The 21,043-nt window shown below is 35.9% G+C and overlaps 1 protein-coding gene across 5 annotated transcripts in view; it reads left to right on the forward strand.

The window, feature by feature from the left end:
* Positions 1-21,043, forward strand: part of MLLT10 (MLLT10 histone lysine methyltransferase DOT1L cofactor) — a 136,903-nt gene that overhangs the window by 48,031 nt on the left and 67,829 nt on the right. For 4 of the 5 annotated variants that reach the window (XM_056337512.1, XM_056337510.1, XM_056337511.1 and 1 more), the window contains exons 6-9: positions 1,079-1,182; positions 3,665-3,758; positions 5,820-5,915; positions 18,039-18,134. In XM_056337512.1, the coding sequence (XP_056193487.1) occupies positions 1,079-1,182; positions 3,665-3,758; positions 5,820-5,915; positions 18,039-18,134 (390 nt within the window). The remainder of the gene's footprint in view (positions 1-1,078; positions 1,183-3,664; positions 3,759-5,819; positions 5,916-18,038; positions 18,135-21,043) is intronic. The other variant, XM_056337515.1, reaches the window with a different exon arrangement.

Raw genomic sequence — 21,043 nt, forward strand, 5'->3', positions numbered from 1 at the left:
AGAATCTATTCTTAAATAGTTAAGTTTTACACATAAATATGATATGATCTCTAAATGGCCTTCCAGTAATCAGGACAGTAAAAAATAGAAACAGGTGTAGTTTTCCCTGATGTTTCTCCCTGAAACGCTGGTGAGAGATTGTAGTGATGTCTAGTATAATAGTGAGCTTCCATACAGCATGTATTCATGTTTATTGGCTACGTGTTTAAAAAAACCCCAACAAAACAAACAACAGTGTATTGAATAATGAGAAAGATTCTGGATTCTTTTTGTCTTGGTGTTGTTTTTGAAAATACTAAAAATTAGCATAGTATCTCAGTAAAACAGATAAATTGATGGAAATGCTTTTCAGGTACTAGACAGGTTGTTTTTATTTTAGATTATTTTTGAGGTTGAAATGGGTTTGAAATACTAAATCAAGCTTTGTTTACAGAAGGTTCTTGCTTCTTTAGTTTGTAAGATGTTTATGGGGCTGTCCAAGTTACGCTGAAATTAAAACAGTGTTCTGTCAAATACCATATTTAATTAAAGGTAACTGAGCATCATATGAATATTGAAGCATGCTATGAGACTTGGGAAAACTCTCTACACGAAGTGTATGAATAAAATTTTAAGTTTGCAGTTTTTCTGTATGTAATTTTATAGGCATATGCATGTATGCCATACAGTATCTTGTACTCAGTCTAATTTGATGTTTCTGAATGCCACAAATACAGGTAGTGTTAAATGAATTAAAATAATTGTGACCTGAAAGGACATAAACACAAACTTGAAAACAGGAAAATCTTGAAGCCCAATGCTATTAACCTTTGGCTGTTCAACCGTTTGACTAGTTGAATAGCAGTATAGAATTTAAGTATATGAGTATTTGTACTGCTTTACTGTTGATGAGTGCTACACAGGTCCCAAGTGTCTACCAGGTGATCTCCTATTGCAAACGAACATAATTAGTCTTTTATAAAGAAGTTCTCATATAAGCTAGCTGCAAAATCCAGTAGTTCTCAACCTAGAATCTCCTCTGAGAACACAGAATTTATCTGTATGCTTCTTATCATGTTAAGTATTTTCTCTTTGATAGACATGCTATATCTGTGATGAACAAGGAAGAGAAAGTAAAGCAGCCACTGGTGCTTGTATGACATGTAATAAACATGGATGTCGACAAGCTTTTCATGTAACGTGGTAAGTATATTTTATTACTTAACATCTCTGATGTTCCATAAAGAATTGATGCACACAAAGTAATTGAATGAACTCTTCAGTATATTTCTGAGTAAAGAAATAAAAGTGGTTTGTGTAGGAATACCGAACTTCATTATAATAGAGTTTACTAACAATCTGGCAGTAGCAGCATAGACATTGCTGTGACCTGCAAAAGGTGTCTGATAGTACTCCTTTGGGTCATACTAAATGCTGTGTGCTTCTGTGAATAAGTTAGTGTGGTTTTTTTTGGCTGTTATGTTATTTTTCTTAAGATTATATTTTATAGGATATAGGAATGTGAAAACATTGCTTGTTTACCTGTTAAGTGATTTGATGTTTACTTTTGGTAAATTGGTGGGAAAAATCATTGAGCTATGCATGAAAATATACTAGACTCAACCCTTCTGGTACAGATTTCCAAACATTTGGGGGTAATTCACCTCACTGATTTTATCTAAATGGTACAAATCTAACCTGAACTATTAATTTAGGTTTCATGTGTAGCTGTTGGAGAAAATGAGCTGTGTCTATCATCTTGATTCATTCCAGTTACTTAAGTTTGCTTGCATTCAGGAGACACTTGTCTCATTTTATAAAAACTTCTAAAAGAAGCTGGATAATTAGATTAAACCACATGTCAACAGGTAAAAGGAGGCAAAAGGAGTTCCACCCCAAAATTTACAGGCATTACTTTTTTATTGAAATTCAACTGAAGCTATTTTGCAATAGATAGATAGCAGATTTACACAGAATGTCTACCTGTGTAATCTGTGGATTTACCCGTGTGTTTTATGAGTGCCCCAGTATGCTGCTTCATGACCAGCTCAGTCAGAGAAATGGTATTTGCATACTTAGATTACTTAAATGTATTTTCAGTGTAGTCAAGTGATACTTTGAATATTTTATGCAGATCTGAAAGGATATAATTCTGTAGTTAAGACACTGATTTCTTGGCAGCTCTTTTTTCTTTTAGTTACTTGACTGTCTGGCAGGGTTTACTCTTTTGTAAGTATCTAACTTTTCATTGGATGTGATCAATATCAAGTTTCTTTTTATGGTGAAGATGGATTGTGTTCCTCAAAGCGTGCATACCATGTAAAGAAGTTACTTAACAGATATGAAAAATTGTATACATCTAACTGCTTAGATGAAAAGGTCTCTTTCAAACACTTGGATGCATACAAGAGTTGTTTTCATCTTTTTTTTTTTTCCTTGCTTCCAAACCCCTGTTTTCAGTGAATGCCATAAAGAACCTAATTCTCTGGTTCATAATTAAAATGATTATCTTGCCAATTTTTAGAATTTTTTTATTGTAAAAAAACTCAGATATGTGCTATAAAATGTTACCTAGCCAGAGTACTGTGACTGAGGATATCGAGAGACTTCTGTAATACTTACAAAATGGAAGAAAAATGTGAAAGCTACAGAAGGCAGAGATCCAGGGCAAGGTGTTTTGGATTAATAAAACTAATGTCTTAAGGAAGAATGGGCTTGAGTCCATCTGGTTTTGTATGGCAAGCTTAGAACAATAAATCTTTGCTTAAAGAGATTCTCTTAAATGTTTTCTGTAGCTGGCACCTGCTGTAGGTGTGCGTGTATTTAGGAAGCAGTATTTCTGGATTGCCGGAGAACATAATGTATAAATGCAGGGAAAGTGATCTTAAAAAGCAGTGAAAATAAGCTGCCTTATATATTCTTTTATTTAAATACTCCCGTGCATCATTTTGACTGTAACATTGCATTATTAGGCTAATGAAAATGCTCTGGAAAATGAAACAATATTTGGTTTTGCAATGTCTAAGTTGGTTTTGATAAAATAAATCAACGTTACAGATGGTGAAAAGCAAATTTAATTTGAAAAAATGTTGTAGAATAAGGTAATAATTAGCCCAGGCAAGAAATCTTGTAAGTCTTGTTCTTTTTAAAAGAAATTAACCTGCCACAGTCTTTTAAACCAATAAATATGGTTTAATTTATTATGTCATTTAAGTTCTATTAAAAAAAAAAAGTAGTAGTAATTTTCCTGGCAAAGCAGAGAAGAATGTATGCAACTTCAGAAGAATTTCTTCTTTGGATCTACAGTATGGTTTTGTTAAAAGCTTTTCTTTCCATATATTTTTCCCATACATTTTTGGCTTTAATTTGATCTAAGAATCATTGTAATTTGCTTGGTTTATTTATTTGTGGGAGTAGCTGCATAATACATGTAGATATTTCAAGCTATAAGCTTGTGGGAGGGGCTTAAAGGCTATTAAAAAGTATCAGGCCAAAGTATAAACCATGCATGTTTTTCACAGGGCTACAAAGGTTGGTTATGTGCTTGCTTGCCGTTAGAAGTCACATGTGTGGAAATCTCTTCTATTAAATGAAGCTATAAATACCCGTATATTATCAGCTGTGATAGTGTGGTGCAAGCCGATGTAAAATTGCTTTCCTTGAATGTTGTCTGGTTTATTTTTAGTGCACAGTTTGCAGGACTTCTTTGTGAAGAAGAAGGCAATGGTGCAGATAACGTCCAATACTGTGGCTACTGTAAATACCATTTTAGTAAACTGGTATGTATTTATTACATTCTATGAATAAATGTCGCTGACTTCTTTTTCCCTCTGAATTGCTATTAATGCTAGAAATAATATTTTCGTGTAGCTCAGGAAGTAGATTGTATTTCATTAAAACAATGTTTTAATCACAGTTACAGAAGTACTAGCTGAAAATGTTTTTCTACATGGTTACTTTCTAGATGTGTGGGTTTTTCCCCTCTGCCAGAAATAGCATGCACATTTAGTGTTTTTTTTCTTTGAGTTCCTGTAATGTTTTCTTTTGCTATATGATTAGTTGGCTTCTTATGACTGTAGTCCATTTCAGAATAATATAGGAAATACTACTTGTTATCCTGTATATTAGAGAATAAAGAAGCCCTCCATTTCTTTCTGCTTCTGTTACTCTTCCCTGTACTCGCCCCCCCCCCCCCCCCCCCCCCAAGTGTTTTTCCTTTTGTTGTATCTCTCACCGTGTAGCCAGTGGATATTCCCTGCCTGTAAGTTCTCTGAAACACAAGCTCAAGGAAGTGACTTGAGATTTGTTGTTTTTTTGTTTTTTTTGTTTTTTTTTTTTTAAAACCAAACAAGCAAACAAAAAACTTTGAAATTTCTGTTATTTCAGTAGGTTTTGGATCACATATCTGGAGTTTTCCCTATCACTTACCAGTTTAACAGTTTCAGATACCTGTTTCTCTGTGTGTGTGTATGTGTGGACTTGAAGGATTTACTGATGTTTAAAATATGTTATTAGGAATATTGAATTATAAAAATTAAAATATATAGACTTAACTTCAGCTACTCCTGTATATATAGTTACATTTGCTGATTAGTTGTTTTCACTGTTGAATTAGGCGAATACTTGGGTGACTTTTGAATGGGTTGCACTGAGGTAAAAACACAGGGCAAATGAACCATTCTACTTTCTAGAAGATAAGCTTGGTGAGGTTAGCTCTGTGCTTTTGTGAATATTGATGAGTTTGCTTCCTAAGGAAGATAAGTCGGGGCTTTCTAGGCCCTTACTACGCTAAGATTTTTAAATACTTTATTATTATTATCTTGAGTTAAGTATATATAAGAACAAATGTGGTCTATTTCTTAGCAGTGAAGGCAAGCTCTTACACTTGTTACGGATTTGATTTGAATGTTCCAGTGCTGCTGTGATTGAGAACATGTAGGTTTATTTAAAAAGCAAGTTTAATGATAAAGACATAACTCTGTACTTGACATGTAGTTAGTTAGCTTTCCATTATGAAGCTATGGTGGTAAGAACAGTAAAGAATGGCAAGATTGTTTAAGTGTTTTAGTGTTTCTTTAGGATTATTATGACTGTTGATGCCTGGTAAATACAGGTGTTTAGTATTTTCTGCTGAAAATGGTGGGTGATGTATATCTACTACACCACTGAAAACTTCAGTTGGCAAAGCACTGACCTGAATTGTCTTTATAATGCTACCTCAGTTATGATGAAATAACAAACATTTTGAACACTGGCTTAGCGTAAAGCATTTGCAGACCCAGACTAGCCTCTCAAACATTACAGAAATACAGGTAGTTATATCTGTTGCTTGTAAATGCATACATGACCATGGCATTCTGTATCCTGTTTTTTAAACCATTTTAATGAAAATATTGTGGACAGGCCACTTGAATAATAAATCATGAAGCCATAAACCAGCCACCTCACAGTGCATTTCAAGCATGTGGCAGTGCTAGCACTGTGGCTTCATGTGGTGTTTGTTTGAGCAGCATCTTCTGTTTTATGTTATGAAAACTTGAAAGTATGTCTAGCATCTTTTAACCTTTAAAAAGTGGCACATCTCATTTCTTTGTGGAAAGCATACTTTTCAAACTCATGGGAGGTGTGAAAGTCAATACAAGGATAGGCTTTTTTCCTGGTATACGTTAGGTAGTCTTATTAATTTTATTAGTGTTAGTAATTTGTCAGTTTTTTTTAGTAACTGAATGGTTTTTTTTTTCTTCAAGCAGTAAGGCATCTTATCAGTTGAAATGCTTTATACTTTTTATTTATTCAAATGATTCCTTTTCTCTATCTATAAATATATTTTCTCTTTTTAGAAAAAGAGCAAACGGGGATCTAATAGGTCATATGATCAAAGTTTAAGTGATTCTTCCTCTCACTCTCAGGATAAACATCATGAGAAGGAGAAAAAAGTAAGTGGATTTGTCGTTGCTAATTACGTGGCACATCTGCTTAATAGTAGCACTTTCTGATAAATTTAATTTTTGCTGAAAAGCATGAAGGAAGTCTTGTTCCTGAAGCACTGAATAATAAACACAGGTGTTAAACTAGAGGTGCTGGGGTCCAATGAGGAACATCTGTAGGTGCAGTTGTACATGCACCTTCCTATTTCTGTTTATTGTCAGTTTTGGGATACACACTGAAATGTATCCTTTGGGAAGGCTGTTTCCATGCAGCTTCCTTTCCTTTAGTTTTCCATTAGAGTGTTTTTGATGTAGCCTCTGTGACTAGATGGGAAAGAAAACCAGGGGTAGACATTTTAGCAAGTGTGCTGATAAACAGGTGCATCTACTTTTTTATGTTTCAACCTGTTACATCTTTTTCTCATCAAAGAACGGATGTTTCTTGTTGACACATCTTACTAATACTGGTGCTCAAGTCTGCTGTAATGGCAAAATACTGTGTCATTTACTTGGGAATCTTCCTGTGAGGTTACAAAGAATGTAACTGACTGTAATTTCTATTGTTGGTGTATTCTTTTAACAATTTAACTTTACATATTGTTTTAAAAAAGTTTGAAATTTATAATGATTTTTTATGTTTTTGTTACTGCTATAACATTAATAGTTATTTGTCTATGGGAAGCTTGTAATCTAAATTCAACACAGGGTGATAACAGACAGTGGCACAATAATGCAAATTTGCTTTGGCTCTTTTTTAGTCCTCTAAGAATACATGCAAAACTGCTCACCTGCACACGTATTGTACAACAAATTTAATGGACTTTTTCTGCAGGTGTGGGTAGACTTAGTTTTGCATTATTCAGTATCATTACATAAAAATTGAAATCAAAGAATGTATCTACCAAATGTGTATTATATGAAGGAGCTATATTTATAGTGACAGGAAATTGGATAGCAAATGTCAGTTTTCAGACCTTTAATCTCCTTAATACTTGATGTGGTTTTTAAGCTCACTTTCACTTTGGATGGAGGTTGATCTCCATTGTTCTTGGTAATCTTCTAAAAACTGTCTTTATATCTGGTTAATGGTGTGGGGAAATAGTTCCATCTTCATCTGGTAATGCTGAAGAGAGTGTGCATTGCAATGTGGTTGTACCTCTAAATCTACACTTATGACTAAAATAATAGAAGTCTGGGGTTTTGGAGATCTTTTTTTCTTAGTAACACATTGGTGGAAGAAACCAATCTTGAATTACAGACTACAGAATTACCTGTGTTGTAAAAGTGTACCAATACTTGCTGTATTTTTATTTGTTTTCTTAGTTTTTTACCGCTATCAAAATTCAAGTCATGTTTTGTGGCAATGTATGCATGGATTTGAGTCGCCTTGAAAAAACTTTTGAAGTTGAATTTGAAGAAACTTTGAGCATGAGGCTCAATTTAGGTTTTGTATGTCTGAGCAGTGCAAAAAACCTGTTGCCATTGTTTTTTGGGTGTGGGTTTTTTTGTTGTTGTAGGTTAACAAAACCTACAAAGGCATTTGTGGTTGTTTTTTTTTTTTTTTTTTAAAGTAACTTTCAGTGGAGATACTGTGCTCCTTCTGGTTGTAATACCTGTAAAATCTTCAGGGAATACTTGGCGGGACTTTGCAATAGAGCATGTTTGGCCAATGTATCAGCTCTTTTTTTCTGCCAGCTGCTCAGCTTCTGCTCTGGATGTGATTTAATGTGGTTCTTATTTTAGAAGTAGTTAATATTGTGGCTTGCCTTGAAAGTCCTGGCCTTTTTCTGTGACTTGAAGTTTTCTAGAAATTGGATATTAAGGTTTCTTCTACCTTGCGTGAACTGCAGCATGGTAATCCAGAAGATCTCATGGCCTGTAATACCAAGTGAAGCAATGCAGTTTGAAGCATTAGCCAATTATTTGACATTGATTGGTTCTCATGGCATGTTATAGCATGTTCACTTACCAAGTTTAATTTTCTTTATATTTTGTATAATAACAAAATACAATTCTAGTAAAAAGCACCAAGTGGTGAAAAAAGTTGCAGTTTCCTAAAACTGTTAATCACCTAACTTTTTGTGGCTACAGATTTTTTGTTTGGTGATTTCAGTCTTACATGTTCTGTAGTTAAAGAATGACTTGTGTGAATGACCTTATCTTTGGAAGGGACTGAAGAAGGAACCTAACATGTCCGGGGTTGACCTTTTGTAAAGGAAGTCTTTCTTGCCACTTATGTGACAATTAGCATTATATGTTTGGTTTATGAAAAATGTGAATTTACTACATAGTAACTACTATATGGCAGCTGAATTGGACAAATTCCTTTTCTTCTAAAGTGCTTTGGTCTTGGCTGAGGAGGAAGGGGAAATCTAAAACTCCTCACTGTGATGGCTTATATGATGCAAATTAAACAAAGATGGGCATGTGACTGAAGACTGTAAATGTGAAAGAAGTGGTGACTGAAGAGGCAAGAAAAGCAAAATAGTGATGATGAGCCCCAGGGCACTATTACTGAAGCTGGAGGGTGTCAGAGGAGAACCTAAAAATGCAGGAGATGGGACAGGTGTGCTAAACACTGAGCTACTGCTAAAGGGAATTCATTATGGACATCTTCTTGCTGCTTGTCCTGTTCTTAAAGAAACGTTACACCTTCTCTGATTTTGAGGGGAGAAACTTGGAACTTCTGAGAAGAGTTTGAAGCAGTGTGTGACATTCACCATGTTCCACTGTAGGTGTGAGTTTGGTTGTTAGGCCCATAAGAAGGGAAAATTTGAAGCACACTTGTACTCATTGAAAATTTCCATAGAGTAGTGGCATGTTGGTTTGTGAATTGCCTTCTGAACTGGCCAAACTTTCCCAACATGTTGTAAGCCTACATTCATACGTCAGGGCTATGAATTTCATTTGGGAGAAAGGCATTTGATGCTTTCAAATGTATTTTAATGCTCTATGTGGGCTGTTAAAAATGGAGTTTTAAACACTCAGATCAAGCGTTCATTATGTATTCCTTGCTATCTGAATAAACCGACTGTGAAAAGATAAAAGTTGACCTGCCACTCATCACATAAGATCCTGTGGCCAAACCAGGAACAGACTGCGGTTCTTTGGATTACCAGTCAGCTGAATAAGCAATGGTTTCCTTTTTTTCCTCTCTTAAGAAAAAAGAATAAAAGTTCTGATTTAGTCCTGAAGAGTCATTTTATAGTACTGTATAAAACAGTGTTGTGAAGGCAATTCTAATTATGTCATTCCTCTGTTAATTGCCTCACTTCATAAACTTAATGATGTTATTTGAATATTTGTGCAGCAACTTACAGGGAAGACAGCTCCAGACTCATCTCAGTAATGCAGTATCCCACGGTCCCACTGCATTTTCATTAATTTTTTAAAGTTTTTGTTAATCAGTTTAGTAGATCTGACTGTTTGATCCTCTCAGCTGTTCTTGACACATGAGGCAAAATTGTAGGACTGCTAAACATAACTAGAACTGTTTTGCAACCACTTCAGAATTACTTCAATTTTAATTATTGAAGATAAATATTATTCAAATGACAGTTGTGTGGTATGGATACTAACAGTGATGTGTATCCAAGTGGACTTCTTCAAACTCTGTTCAGTCAGAGGGAAAGAAGGATGCCTCTAAAACAGCTTTAAAAAGTGGTCAGTAAGCATATACCGTATGTAGCTTGGTGTAGAGATGGTCTTTAATACCCTATCTATGAGCTGCAGAACCTCTTTTCTAAAACTGAGTTTTTGTGTGGGTTCCCTGGACTTCAAAAAGGGGTGACTTCGTACTTCAGTCTTTTACTGTTGATGCCAGTGAACAGTATTTCTGTTTCTGGACACCTGTTATTTACTGACTCTGTAGGAGTGTAATTTTTCTTTTTTACCATATCTCTTCATGTCAAATTGTGTTGAAAGCCTAGTTATTTGGGAGGACTTACAGAGTGTGACTGTGTAAACCAAATTTCATTAGAAAGCTACTCTTGAATGTATTCAATAATATATATTTTTAAAGTCTGCGGGATTAAGAGCAAAGGTGGCCTCTTGCTGTTTGACTTGTTGCCTGCTAAAGTTCTGTGTTGACTTGTGCTTATTCTGTGTCAGCCTGATAATAAACTGTAAGCAATCTACTGGAGTTTGCACCAGTTGGTAGAGACGGCACATCAAAATGATCTCTTGTGGAGGTGAGGAAGAGCTATGTAAGCAGATAAACTTGTTTTTATTTACCTTTTATTTTAGTAAGAGGAAAAGTAGAACTTCTGTTTCCATTATCATGCTTATCACAGAATTATTGATTTGACTACCTTATATTTTTCTAACCTTACAGTAACGCATCATGTATATTATGGAGGGAAAAAAAAAAAAAAAAGAGTAATGCTTTTAGTGTACCTTAGCAGAAACAACATAATAGTATTAAGCTTGGCACCTGGGATTAGTTAATTATTACAAAATCAAAATGACAAACACACCACTTCAGGTACACCTAAAAACTACTCTGTAAGGTGTAGAGTTTTGTAAGACTGCATTAGTTGCAGCTGTCCTTTTTCCCTTCCAAGTACACATTTCAGTCTTCTACTTCTCACCATGAAAGAAAACAATCTCAAAATTTTGCCACAGCAGAACCTGTACATGAACTAATAGTGTTTAGTAATAGCAATAATTGTCTCTGTAGACTGTAACACTGAAATTCCATGGATGGCAAAACCCTGAAGCATTTATCTGAAGAAGTTGTATTATTTTTTTGTTTCTGTCATGGAGCTACTGCTTCGCTGTGTTTTTTATAGGTGTCTCTAGAGCAACACTAGGAGAATCAGAAATTTGAGTAGATCTCTACTGTAGTAAGTTTTTAGTATGCTCCTCAAACAAGAGTTGTAGTTTGTTAAAGAAAAATCACATTGTTAGTCTGAATGTTTTCCTTAGGATGCAGGGATCAACCAAAAGATTTCCTGTTTAATTGAAAAATAGCAATGATATATTTGAGGTATTATTAGGTGTTACTTATTTTGCTTTTTATTATTTATGCTATTTTTACATATTACTTCAGTTTCATCAATATCTTCACAAAATTTTAAGAAAACAACTTTTTGTCTGATTATGATTTTGATCTTTCTACAAGTTTGGTGTATTGTAGCATCATTTACTTCAGTCCTCGATGTTTGTACTCCACCACATTTTAAGATAGAGTAACTTTGAACCACTGGGGTAAGAGGTAAGCTGAACTTCAAAGAACGTGAACATTTCATGCTTCATTGTTTGTCTTAATTTGAAAACTAGATGACACCTGAACGTTAAAAATATGTCATTAAGGTTGCTGCTTGATTTTTGTTTCTGTTTGAGCAGTTTATCTTCCTACACTTCTGTAGCTATAACTGTGAGAGATGTATGCGAAAGGTGCTTTAAGACACTATTTTTCTTTGCTTTGGTTCCTAGATTATAACGTTATTAGTACTTTATGTTGACTTTCTAACAGTTTTCTAGAAGGTAATCTTGGTAACTTTATTAAAAAGTTGCATATATTTGCTGTTCATGGGGTACAATGGTTTGTGTGCTGGTAGACCATATGCAGTTAAAGGTGATCTGCAATGTAAAGCTGACTGAGCTAGGAAAATTAAATGTATTCCTTTTGCTTGCCATTCTATTTGCCTATTTCTTGATGGATATATTTGATAGATATCTTTAAGTTACCTTGCAGACAGTGGAGCATTTTACAATATGTAACATAATACGTATGTAACATAATACATATTTTAAAGTTTTAAATACTTACAGTTTTTATAGGAATAAATGAGGGTAAGCATGGGCGATAAACAGTTGCTTTGATGTAGTTTATTTTGCACCATTTTTGAAGTTATAAAGTGCTGCTCAAGTGTTTAGTGCTGAGCGTCCATCACCAACCATTAATATTAAACTGTGTAAATAAGAGAAAAAGCATATTTTAATGTTAAATATCAAAAGAAGAGTAGCTTATTCTCAATAAGAGTTGTGCGTCAGTCTTGCACCTACGAGAAACTTTGGCTGGCATTTTTATCATTGATTCTTGAGTCTTTTCACCACTGATGGCTAGAATTCTGACCATTACCCCTGTGTTGAAGTGAGGATTTCGAGAACTGTATCAAGGATTGGTACTTCAGAACAAGTTCCATGCTTAGAGCTGAATATGTATGTATTTGAATAATGCTGGCGGTAGTGTTCCGCCTCTCCCTATAAACTGTCCTGTGCCTATATTCTTTTATTACTGTGACTGCAGCAATGCTGCTACTGCGTTTAGTTTTCCTGCTGTGGGTTATACTGTATAAAGTGTTAGATAGGTGAATGTCTGAGCTAGGGTTGCTCTTGTCAGAACAAGATAAATCAGAATTTGAATTTGAAACTTGTGGACCACGGGCATCTTTCATTCTGGGATTGTTGTGGTTATATTGCTCATAGCTACTAGTTATGAACAAGAGGCCAAGCAGGTCTTATATAGGGGATTAGCAAGAACTATGGACAGCTTTCTATTAACCTTTTATTAGTGTTGATGGTGACAGCTCTGGATTTACAAGCTTCAGTGACAGAAAGTGCAGAAAATCTGTAAAGTGACAAAAGCACAAATCTGAGTACTCTGTGCTAATCGAATGTTCTGATATGTTGAAATTATTTGAAGGAGTCAAGAAACAGCAGAGGAAAAATCAGTCATTTAGACGTTCAAATGATTTTGTTTATAAGAATCACTAAGGAAAATAGATTTGAAAGTATTGTTAAGGTTTGAAAACTTGGGACAACTAAAGGTGGTGGTGGGGTTACTGTTTTTGTAATAGAGAAGGGGATAAAAATGGAATACTTCAAGATCAGTCCAAGCACTTTTGTCTAAAGGGATGAGCACTAGTGCTTGCTGATAGCATGCATATGTTTTAATTCTTTCAAAATAGAAGTTAGTATCTTGTTTCCTGGGCAGGTGAGCTCTTGCTCCTCTGTTCTGCATGTACATCTTCTTGTCTTTGCTACTGTCAATCTCTCATGCTCCTTCAGTAAACTAACCTAACTTGCTAAAAGAGCAGAAAACAATGCACTTTGGTTTTTGTTGCTGCTGTTTTAGCAGTTTGAATTGGCACACAGAAGGTCTGACAAGCTAAGCAACGTGAGAAAGGTGAGAGAGGGCTCGGGAAACTCAACACACCACCCCCCCCTTGGTAACAGTGAACTTCATCACGTAGTTTAATGAAATGAAGTACCGTGGAAACCTCTTTGCAGGAGTTTGTTTCAGTATTCCTGAGACAAAAATAAATTGCAAATAAGTGTAAATACATTGAAAAAGTTAAATGACACTTCCAGGTGGATATTTTATGAATTAATAATGCCATTAAACTCACCCGTTCCATCTGTACTGGAAAAGTTATCATTCTCTTCCATTACTTAGTCTTCCCAGGCATGAGGTCCAAACTGTGGAAAGATAGATTCGATGACATGTATTTTGCTGGTAACAGATCAGAGCTAAGATAAAATGATACATGTATCCTTAATTTGATATTTCAATGATATGATACTTTGATTCAGTAGTCTGATAAATGTTCCCTCTGAAAGTATGTTAATGAACGAGCAAGTGCTGATCTTCAGAGTGATCCAATGTGTAAATGAACTAAAAACCCAAAGACATGGAGCCAAACTATATTTGTGAAATCATATTATGTAATAATTTTGTAGATTGGATCTTTGTGGAAGAAATAGAAGAAATGAAAACGTGCTTTTTTTCCCTTTCCACCCCCCTACCCCACAAGAGGGCAATGTGCAGAAGGTGCTATAGAATTCCAGAAATCTTGGCGCTGTATTTGTTTCATTATCTTGCAGCATGTAGCTCTTGGAATTAAGAAGATAGTACATAATTCTTTAGCCAAGAAACAAAAGCAAAAAATGAGATCCGTAGTGATAAATAAAGCTTTCTGATTGATACGACATATGAACTCAAGATATTTTGTATTGGTATTTTGCTACATCATAAATCAGAGCTCTTCAAGTTCCAGGCAGCTGCGTGGCAATCGAGCCTTATGTTTCTTAAAGTAAAAAAGGTTTCAGGACCTACCTGTATCTGGTCTGTGGCCAACCCTATTTGTGAGCCAAGGCTGAAGCTTCCTTTGTCAATTTTGTAGTTGGCCTTGTAGTTTTTTAATGTATTTTTCCTTGGAATGTTTCTTCTACCAAGTTCTGTTTTTATGGAATGTAGCATTGCATTTTTCAGCTCGGCAACTATGTTGAACTACAGATGTTGGCAACATCTCAGTGTATGCCTATGAATCTTTAAAAAAATTTAAGTCTGAGCATATAAATGGGATACATGGGTTCTGTCTGCTGTCAGGGTTCCGTTAGCTTTCACTTACTAGCAATATTATTTTCAGTCCTTGTTAAGAGTAATTTCTGCCCTTTTTATCCATACAGTAAAGCTTATGAAAGATCAGACGTTTGATATTGTTACCTTCCTTAGAATGGTGGGTTTCCACATGGCTTTCTGAGTGGATGTTATCTTAGTGAGCTGCTGCTGTGTTGTGGGTTTTTTTTGTTTTGTTTTTAGAGCTGTGGCTGATCAGAAGAGGTCTTACAAAAGTGAAGCATGCAGTGACTTTGTGGAGGGCCAGCTGTTTTGTTTGTTCTTTTTCTGGCAGTAGGGAAGATGGCTACTTTGTGTGTCCTTTGAGACAGACTTGACTGAAAGCTGTGATATTTGTTAAATATTGTGGGAATTCATGTTCCTCTGTTGTTCCTTTTCTGGATCCAAAAGTGGGTATTTCAGAACTCTAATGCTTTGTATGCATCTTTTATGTTGAGAAGAGGGTGCAACTCCGAGGAGTCACTTTGTTGGGCACTAAATCTCTTCATCTCAGCAGGTTGTTGCTGAAATTTTTATTTTATCAGTGTAAAACCTGAGCATTCCTTTCAAAGGTTTTCTTGCAGTGAAATGTTCTCCACTTCTTTGTTATTTGCATCTGGAGTCAATTCGTATTCAGAATAGGACTTCTGAACTTCCCTTAGGAAGAAAAAACAAGAGAAAAAGAAAAAAAAAGAGGAGAGAGTGTTAGAGGAGCTATAACCTAAAAGGAGGAGGGAATGTGGGTTTAAACCAGTAGAGTTCCTGTGGATGAGATCTTTGTATGCAAAAGGCCTTTGGGTGGGGTACCCCTCCAGTGGCCCAGCGTGGTAAGCTGTAATATTGGTAAGCTGTCCTGGCAAACTTTGTGTTGTTTTGGATCTGGGAGAGGAATTTGATATGGTTGCTGATGCTTCGCTTTATAGAACTTACAGCATGTTCTTTCCAGGCTCATAGTCATTTATGACCCTTTCCTTGTCCCTGTTCTTGTATTCCTTTTTTCCATCTTGACACATCCTTCTCTGTTGAGACTACTATCAAAGTGACTTTAGTCTGTTAACGGAATGTTGGATGGAATGTCGAAGTCCTCCTGACTGTCCTTTGATCAGAATTCTCTATTTCTGTCCTTTCAGACAAAATTAACACTGAAAGTAAAAACACTAGAAAGTCAACAGAAGAGTTGTAAAACATGTTCATTTAAATGTTTCCCATTGTTTACTGATACTGCTGTGAAGTTTCATCTTAAAGCATATTAAAGTCGTTGCCTCTTGGCTCCAAAATTATAAATAAATTTCTTTTGCGTGATTTGAATTGCCTAGTAAAATGATAAAAGCTAAGGAAACTTGGACAGTGGCTTAGGTTTCTATTTTGTAACTTCCTTCTTGAAGCTTGTTTGGGGATCAGTGAAATTGTTACTCAGGTTTATCTAAACATGTACACTGATGGTATAGTAAGCTGGGTAGCTAGCATAGCTGGCACTGATGAAAGGCTTTTGGATCAACAGATCTGGTGGATAACATGGCAGTTGTGGGTGTAGATGCTTCTGTTTTGTCTTGCTCCCTGCTTGTTTTCTGGCAGTATAGATAATACTTTTGAGACTGTCATATTTAAGAAATTATTGAAAAGTCTGTGCAGCGTATTTGAATCCCTCTTCTCCATATATTTTTAAATTTCAAATGTATATTTTCCAGGTCTAAAAAGACCCAAACAAAACCACCCCCCTCCACAAAAAACCAAATCAAAACAAAAAGAACCTCCCTGATCTATAGCAACCTCAACAAGCCTGCATTAAATTGTGGTGGTTTGATCTTGGCTGGATGCCATGTGCCCACCAAGCCCACTGTTATCATGCCCCTCCTCAGCACGATAGGGTGGGGGGGAGAAAATAAGATGAAAAAAACTTGTGGGTCAAGGTGAAGGCAGTTTAATAAAGCAGTAACAAAGGTGGTGTGTGGAAGTGAAGGAAAACGAAAGATGTTACAGTCTGCTCAGCAGCAGGTGATGTCCATGTCCAGCATTTCCTGGGAAGCAGGGCTTTGGGTTACTCTGGAAGACAAATGTCATAAATAATGAATGTGCTCCCCCCTATACACCCTCCCGCCCAGCCCGGCGCCGCCCCCCCCCCTTCTCTTAGCTTTTATTGCTGAGCAGGCATCATATGTTACGGAATATCCCTTTGGTCAGTTTGGGTCAGCTGTCCTGGCTGTGTCCCTTCCTCAGACCTTGCCCACCCCCTAGCCTGCTGGTGAGGGGGGAATGTTGGAGGGACAGCCTTGATGCTGTGCAGGCACTGCTCAGCAGTGGTGAAGCACTGGTGTGTTATCAGCATCTTTCTAGCTATATTTCTTCCACTGTGATTGAAACAGAAAGCTGGTACTTGGTGATACTTGAATAGAGTATGCACAAATTAGATCCTGTCCTGGTGCTTGGTGAGAGTGGTTGTGCAGTTGCTGTTGAACAAAATTAAGTTTTCTTTTGGGGGTCTGGATAATAATTTTGATAATTAGAGAAGGATCAGCATGGATTATTTTTAAGATTCAAAACAGTTACTGAGTTTCATAAAGCTATTCAGACTTTTAACATTTTAAGTTGTCTTCCTCATCTTTTCAAGCTGCTCAGTGGGAGTTTTAAACCCCTTGTGTCAATCCGTACGTATGCATTTTTTTTGGTAGCTTTCTGTTGAAGCACTCATTCTGACAAATAGCAGTAGATCATGTTGTTCTACCGAGTTTTGTTTGAGTACACAAAATTTCCACAAATACGTAGTTAAAGAAGCAAAATACTTCAGTGCCAGTAGCTTACAAGTAACTTTCTCTCACACCTGCAGTTTCTCTGCATGTTGTGATGGTGACTGTCTAAATAAACCATGTTAGGATGCTAAGGAAAAAGTGACTATGTAGACTTGTTTTTGATTAAATTGGTAAAAGTACTGAACTTCTGTATTATAACTTGAATTGTTAATTTTGTCAGACTGTATTTTTTTTGTATTTGCCTGACTTACTTATACAAATCCATTTTCATTCTGCTTCTGTAATCCTCTCTGAATTGATTTCTATCAGTATGGAAGGCTTCTATTATATTCCGAAGGCTCTGGGTTAAGAAATTATTTTTTCTTTCTGCACAATTTCATTCACACTGCCAATGCTTCGTGTTGTGTTTTTTTAAAACAAATAAACAAAACCCTAAATTCTCAGCCTCTTTAGAAAGCACACTTGATTTGTATAGCTTTTGGTATTTTGTTCAGTTTAATATGGAAGAAGATACTTATTTAGTATGTAAACTATATGCACCTTTCTGGAAAGAAAATCTGAATCAAGTTTCATTCTTCTGCGTGGAGATGTCAGTAGGGGAGCCAAAGCTAAAACCTTGCATTAATTTACAGTAGCATCCCAAGAAAAAATACTGTGCAGGTATGGAAATGCAGGAAGATAGAAATCTTTGGTGAGAAATGCAGGAAGACCTCTGAAGCAGAAGCCATGTCTGTTTTTAATCCATTTTCTTTTGTTGATTAATCGATCATTGGGAAGATGGATATTACTAACAACAGTGGTTTCATAAATGCTGGCTATAATTGAAGAATTTCAGTTTGTACTTTGAAAGCAAATTAAATACTTGATTTGCTTTTATAAAATTGTATTATTAAAATTTCAAAACATTAGTGTTGTTTCCATTAAAATAGCACAGAACATTATTACCATCTCTTATCTTTTGATAATGCTTGATGCTAAATAAGATAGGTTATGTTAAAGATGAAGCTGAATTTAGGTTATATTTTCTTTTATAACTTATAGAAATACAAAGAGAAAGATAAACACAAGCAAAAATATAAGAAGCAGTCGGAGTCCTCGCCATCCTTGGTTCCATCTCTTACTGTAACTACAGAGAAAGTAAGTCAATGTATTTTCATCCTTTTCCACTTCAGCTGCTTATGTTGAAATTTCTTGTTGTGATCATTCCACTCTGTATACAGGAACTTTATAATGACATAGATGCTGTATCAAGCACACTTGATACTTTTTCCTATAATGTAAAATCCTAAAATACTTTGAGGTTTATCATATGGACAAAGGCTTAGAGTTTTGTAATTGAATAGCAAGTGATTAATGACCCCAGTGAGGTGCCACTGGTACTCCAATAAGTTTTATTTCATTGACTTGTGTTTAATAATTAGAGAAGTTTTAGAAAATCTTGCCTTTGAAATTCACTGTGCTTGTAATATCCCATTGCTTTTTAGCAGTTTGTGCTATTAGGTTCTGTGGTCTTTCCTTCCTGTAATGTGCTAGCAAATACCTAACTCAAGGGACAACGTGGAGGGTTAAATAATGACAGTTTTCATTGTACTATACAAGAATTGCTTTTACTATCCACCAAAAAAATAACAATAGTCATGACATTACAGAGTGGGCAGCAGTATTGAAAAATGGGTTTTAGGAGTTCAGAGTTGGAGAACTTTTGTCTCATTCATGTGGAAATGTTTGACATCGGAGTTGAGGAATCATGGTTTGAATTAGTTAGCCACCAGTGCAGAGCCTGTTTTTTAGTAAAGATGCTGAAGCTTGTGTTAACTGTATGTAGTTTGATTGCTGAGATGCAGTATTCAGCAAATGTGTCTGTTTGCATATGGTACGCCAAGATCTTGTCAGGACAGGGTAGAATAATTGAAACTTTCTCTAGTCTCTGGAATTATTCCCTCAACTAATGGTATCAACTTCAAGAATCACAACAAGAAATTTAGTTTTTCAGTATGCTTTGGCTATTTCTTCATTCTCAGTAGTAGGATTATTAACTTGAGGATGTGTACCTGTTAATGTCCCATTATTTGTGACACATGCTTCTGATAAATCAGTCTTGTTTCTGGTTCTGCTGTATTCTTTTTGATGCTGTTAAGTGAGACTTAATAGTCAATGGTTTCCTGAAACTCCTGATAACTCTTTTTTTTTTTTTTTTTTTTTTTTTTTTTAAATAAAAAAAGTTAAGAGTCAATTTTCTGCTTTGCTGTTTTAAGTTCCTCTCAGTTTGGAAGAGACATCAGTCCTATATTTAGTCCTGATAAAAGCTTCTGTCTCATGTTTTAGCTTTGGCTTGTATCAAGAGTTCAAAAATGTGTATGGTTTAACACAACCAGAAGAATACAGTTGTCCTTTCTTTACACTTTTTTTTTTTTTTAATTGGGGTGGGGGTATAGGTATGTGTTATTAATTAAGGGTACTCCAAAACATTGATGTACACAAAGATACACAAGACATGTATCTGTGTTCAAATTGCAGTCAGTAATTAAATAAAAGATACTGCAAACAGGAAATACAGCTGACTGAATTTTATCTGTAATAGTAGAGATGATGATGATAACCCTCCTCAGTTCACCTCAAGAGAGGTGCTCAGATCCTGCTGCAGTGGGTTACGGAAGGGAATGAATAGGGAAGTATCTGTTTGGTATGACGGAACATCACTATCCTGCAGCACTGTGGTGTTTGTGGGATGGTGGGCTGTGGGGTATATGTACATGTTAGCATTTTTTTCCGTGTTTTTTGGGTTTTTTTGGGTTTTTTTTTGTGGGTGGTTTGGTTGGTTTTTGCTTGGCTTATGCTCTTACCATATGGTATTTCGGTGGGGGATTACCTGCCATGGTCCTTCCCTTCTCTGTGCAAGAGTACCACCTTATACATCTGTATGGGGGTAAAGGCTTCTCAAGCCTTGGGATGTACTATGTATAGAATGATTATTACACTTTTACTGTAAATCTGAAGCTTTTCCAGAAGTTCTAGGACTTGCTACAAATGGGTGGTATAATTCTTAAGGGCGCACAGAGTGATATATGGGGTGTGTAAAAATGACAGTAGCATTCTGCGCACCAAGCAACGTGAAGGCATGCTTTTCAGAAAAAGACCTGCAAACTGGTTTAGGGGAAGCATAAAGGAACCCTAATACACACACAGTTAGCTTGGAAATTGCACTGTCAAATAATCATTGATTTTTTTTGAGAACTGGATTAACATGAAATGAGTCAAGTCCTCCCAGATAAACCAAGGAATGGAGTTGAGTGGCAACATCAGGGGCATCTTAGGGGTATGTCTGTACTGAAATGAAGGAACATAACTGACTGCTGTGTGAGCAGTGAAGCAGGGAGCCTTGAGCAGTGTATTCCATTTAAAACGCACGTGCTGGGAGGGGACAGCAATTGTAAGCTTGGGGGGGCCACAGAAGCCAGGCAGAAAATAACCAAAGATGTTCTGCCTCTCTCCTCAGATCCTTGCTCCCTGCCACTCTGACTCATGACCTCAAAAAACCCCAACCCAAACAAACAATATAACTTTTCTATGACATACTAAGGTTTTTCTGAGACTGTTCTGTTAGGCCTTTGTCTTCTAGAGCTTAGCATTTTAGAAAAGCAGTTTGTTTGGTGGTGGGTAGGTTATTGTATGAACCAATTAGCTTGATAATACAAAGTTTGTGCTGCAGTTTTACCTTAGGTCATTTACCAAGATACTGTGTATCTCAAGGATTTTCAAAGCAGTTGATGTATGTGTATCTGGGCACTTTGTTGTGATTAACTCCTTAAAGTAAGGAATATAACCTGTGGAAAGAAATACTGACCAAATGATACCAATTTTACTTCGCTTGGGGTGTATTACATCATGTTAGTGTCCAAGATATTCTGAGTAAGCACATAGATTTCAGTAAATTAAAAAAAAATTGTGCAGTAATGGGAAGAGGTACTAGATAACATCAAACTATGACTGTTGATACCTATAGAGAGTTATCCTTGCAATTAATATTCAACTGAATGGATAGGAAA

The sequence above is a fragment of the Falco biarmicus genome, chromosome 4 (genome assembly GCF_023638135.1).
Source record: "Falco biarmicus isolate bFalBia1 chromosome 4, bFalBia1.pri, whole genome shotgun sequence".
NCBI classification, from domain to species: Eukaryota; Metazoa; Chordata; class Aves; order Falconiformes; family Falconidae; genus Falco; species Falco biarmicus.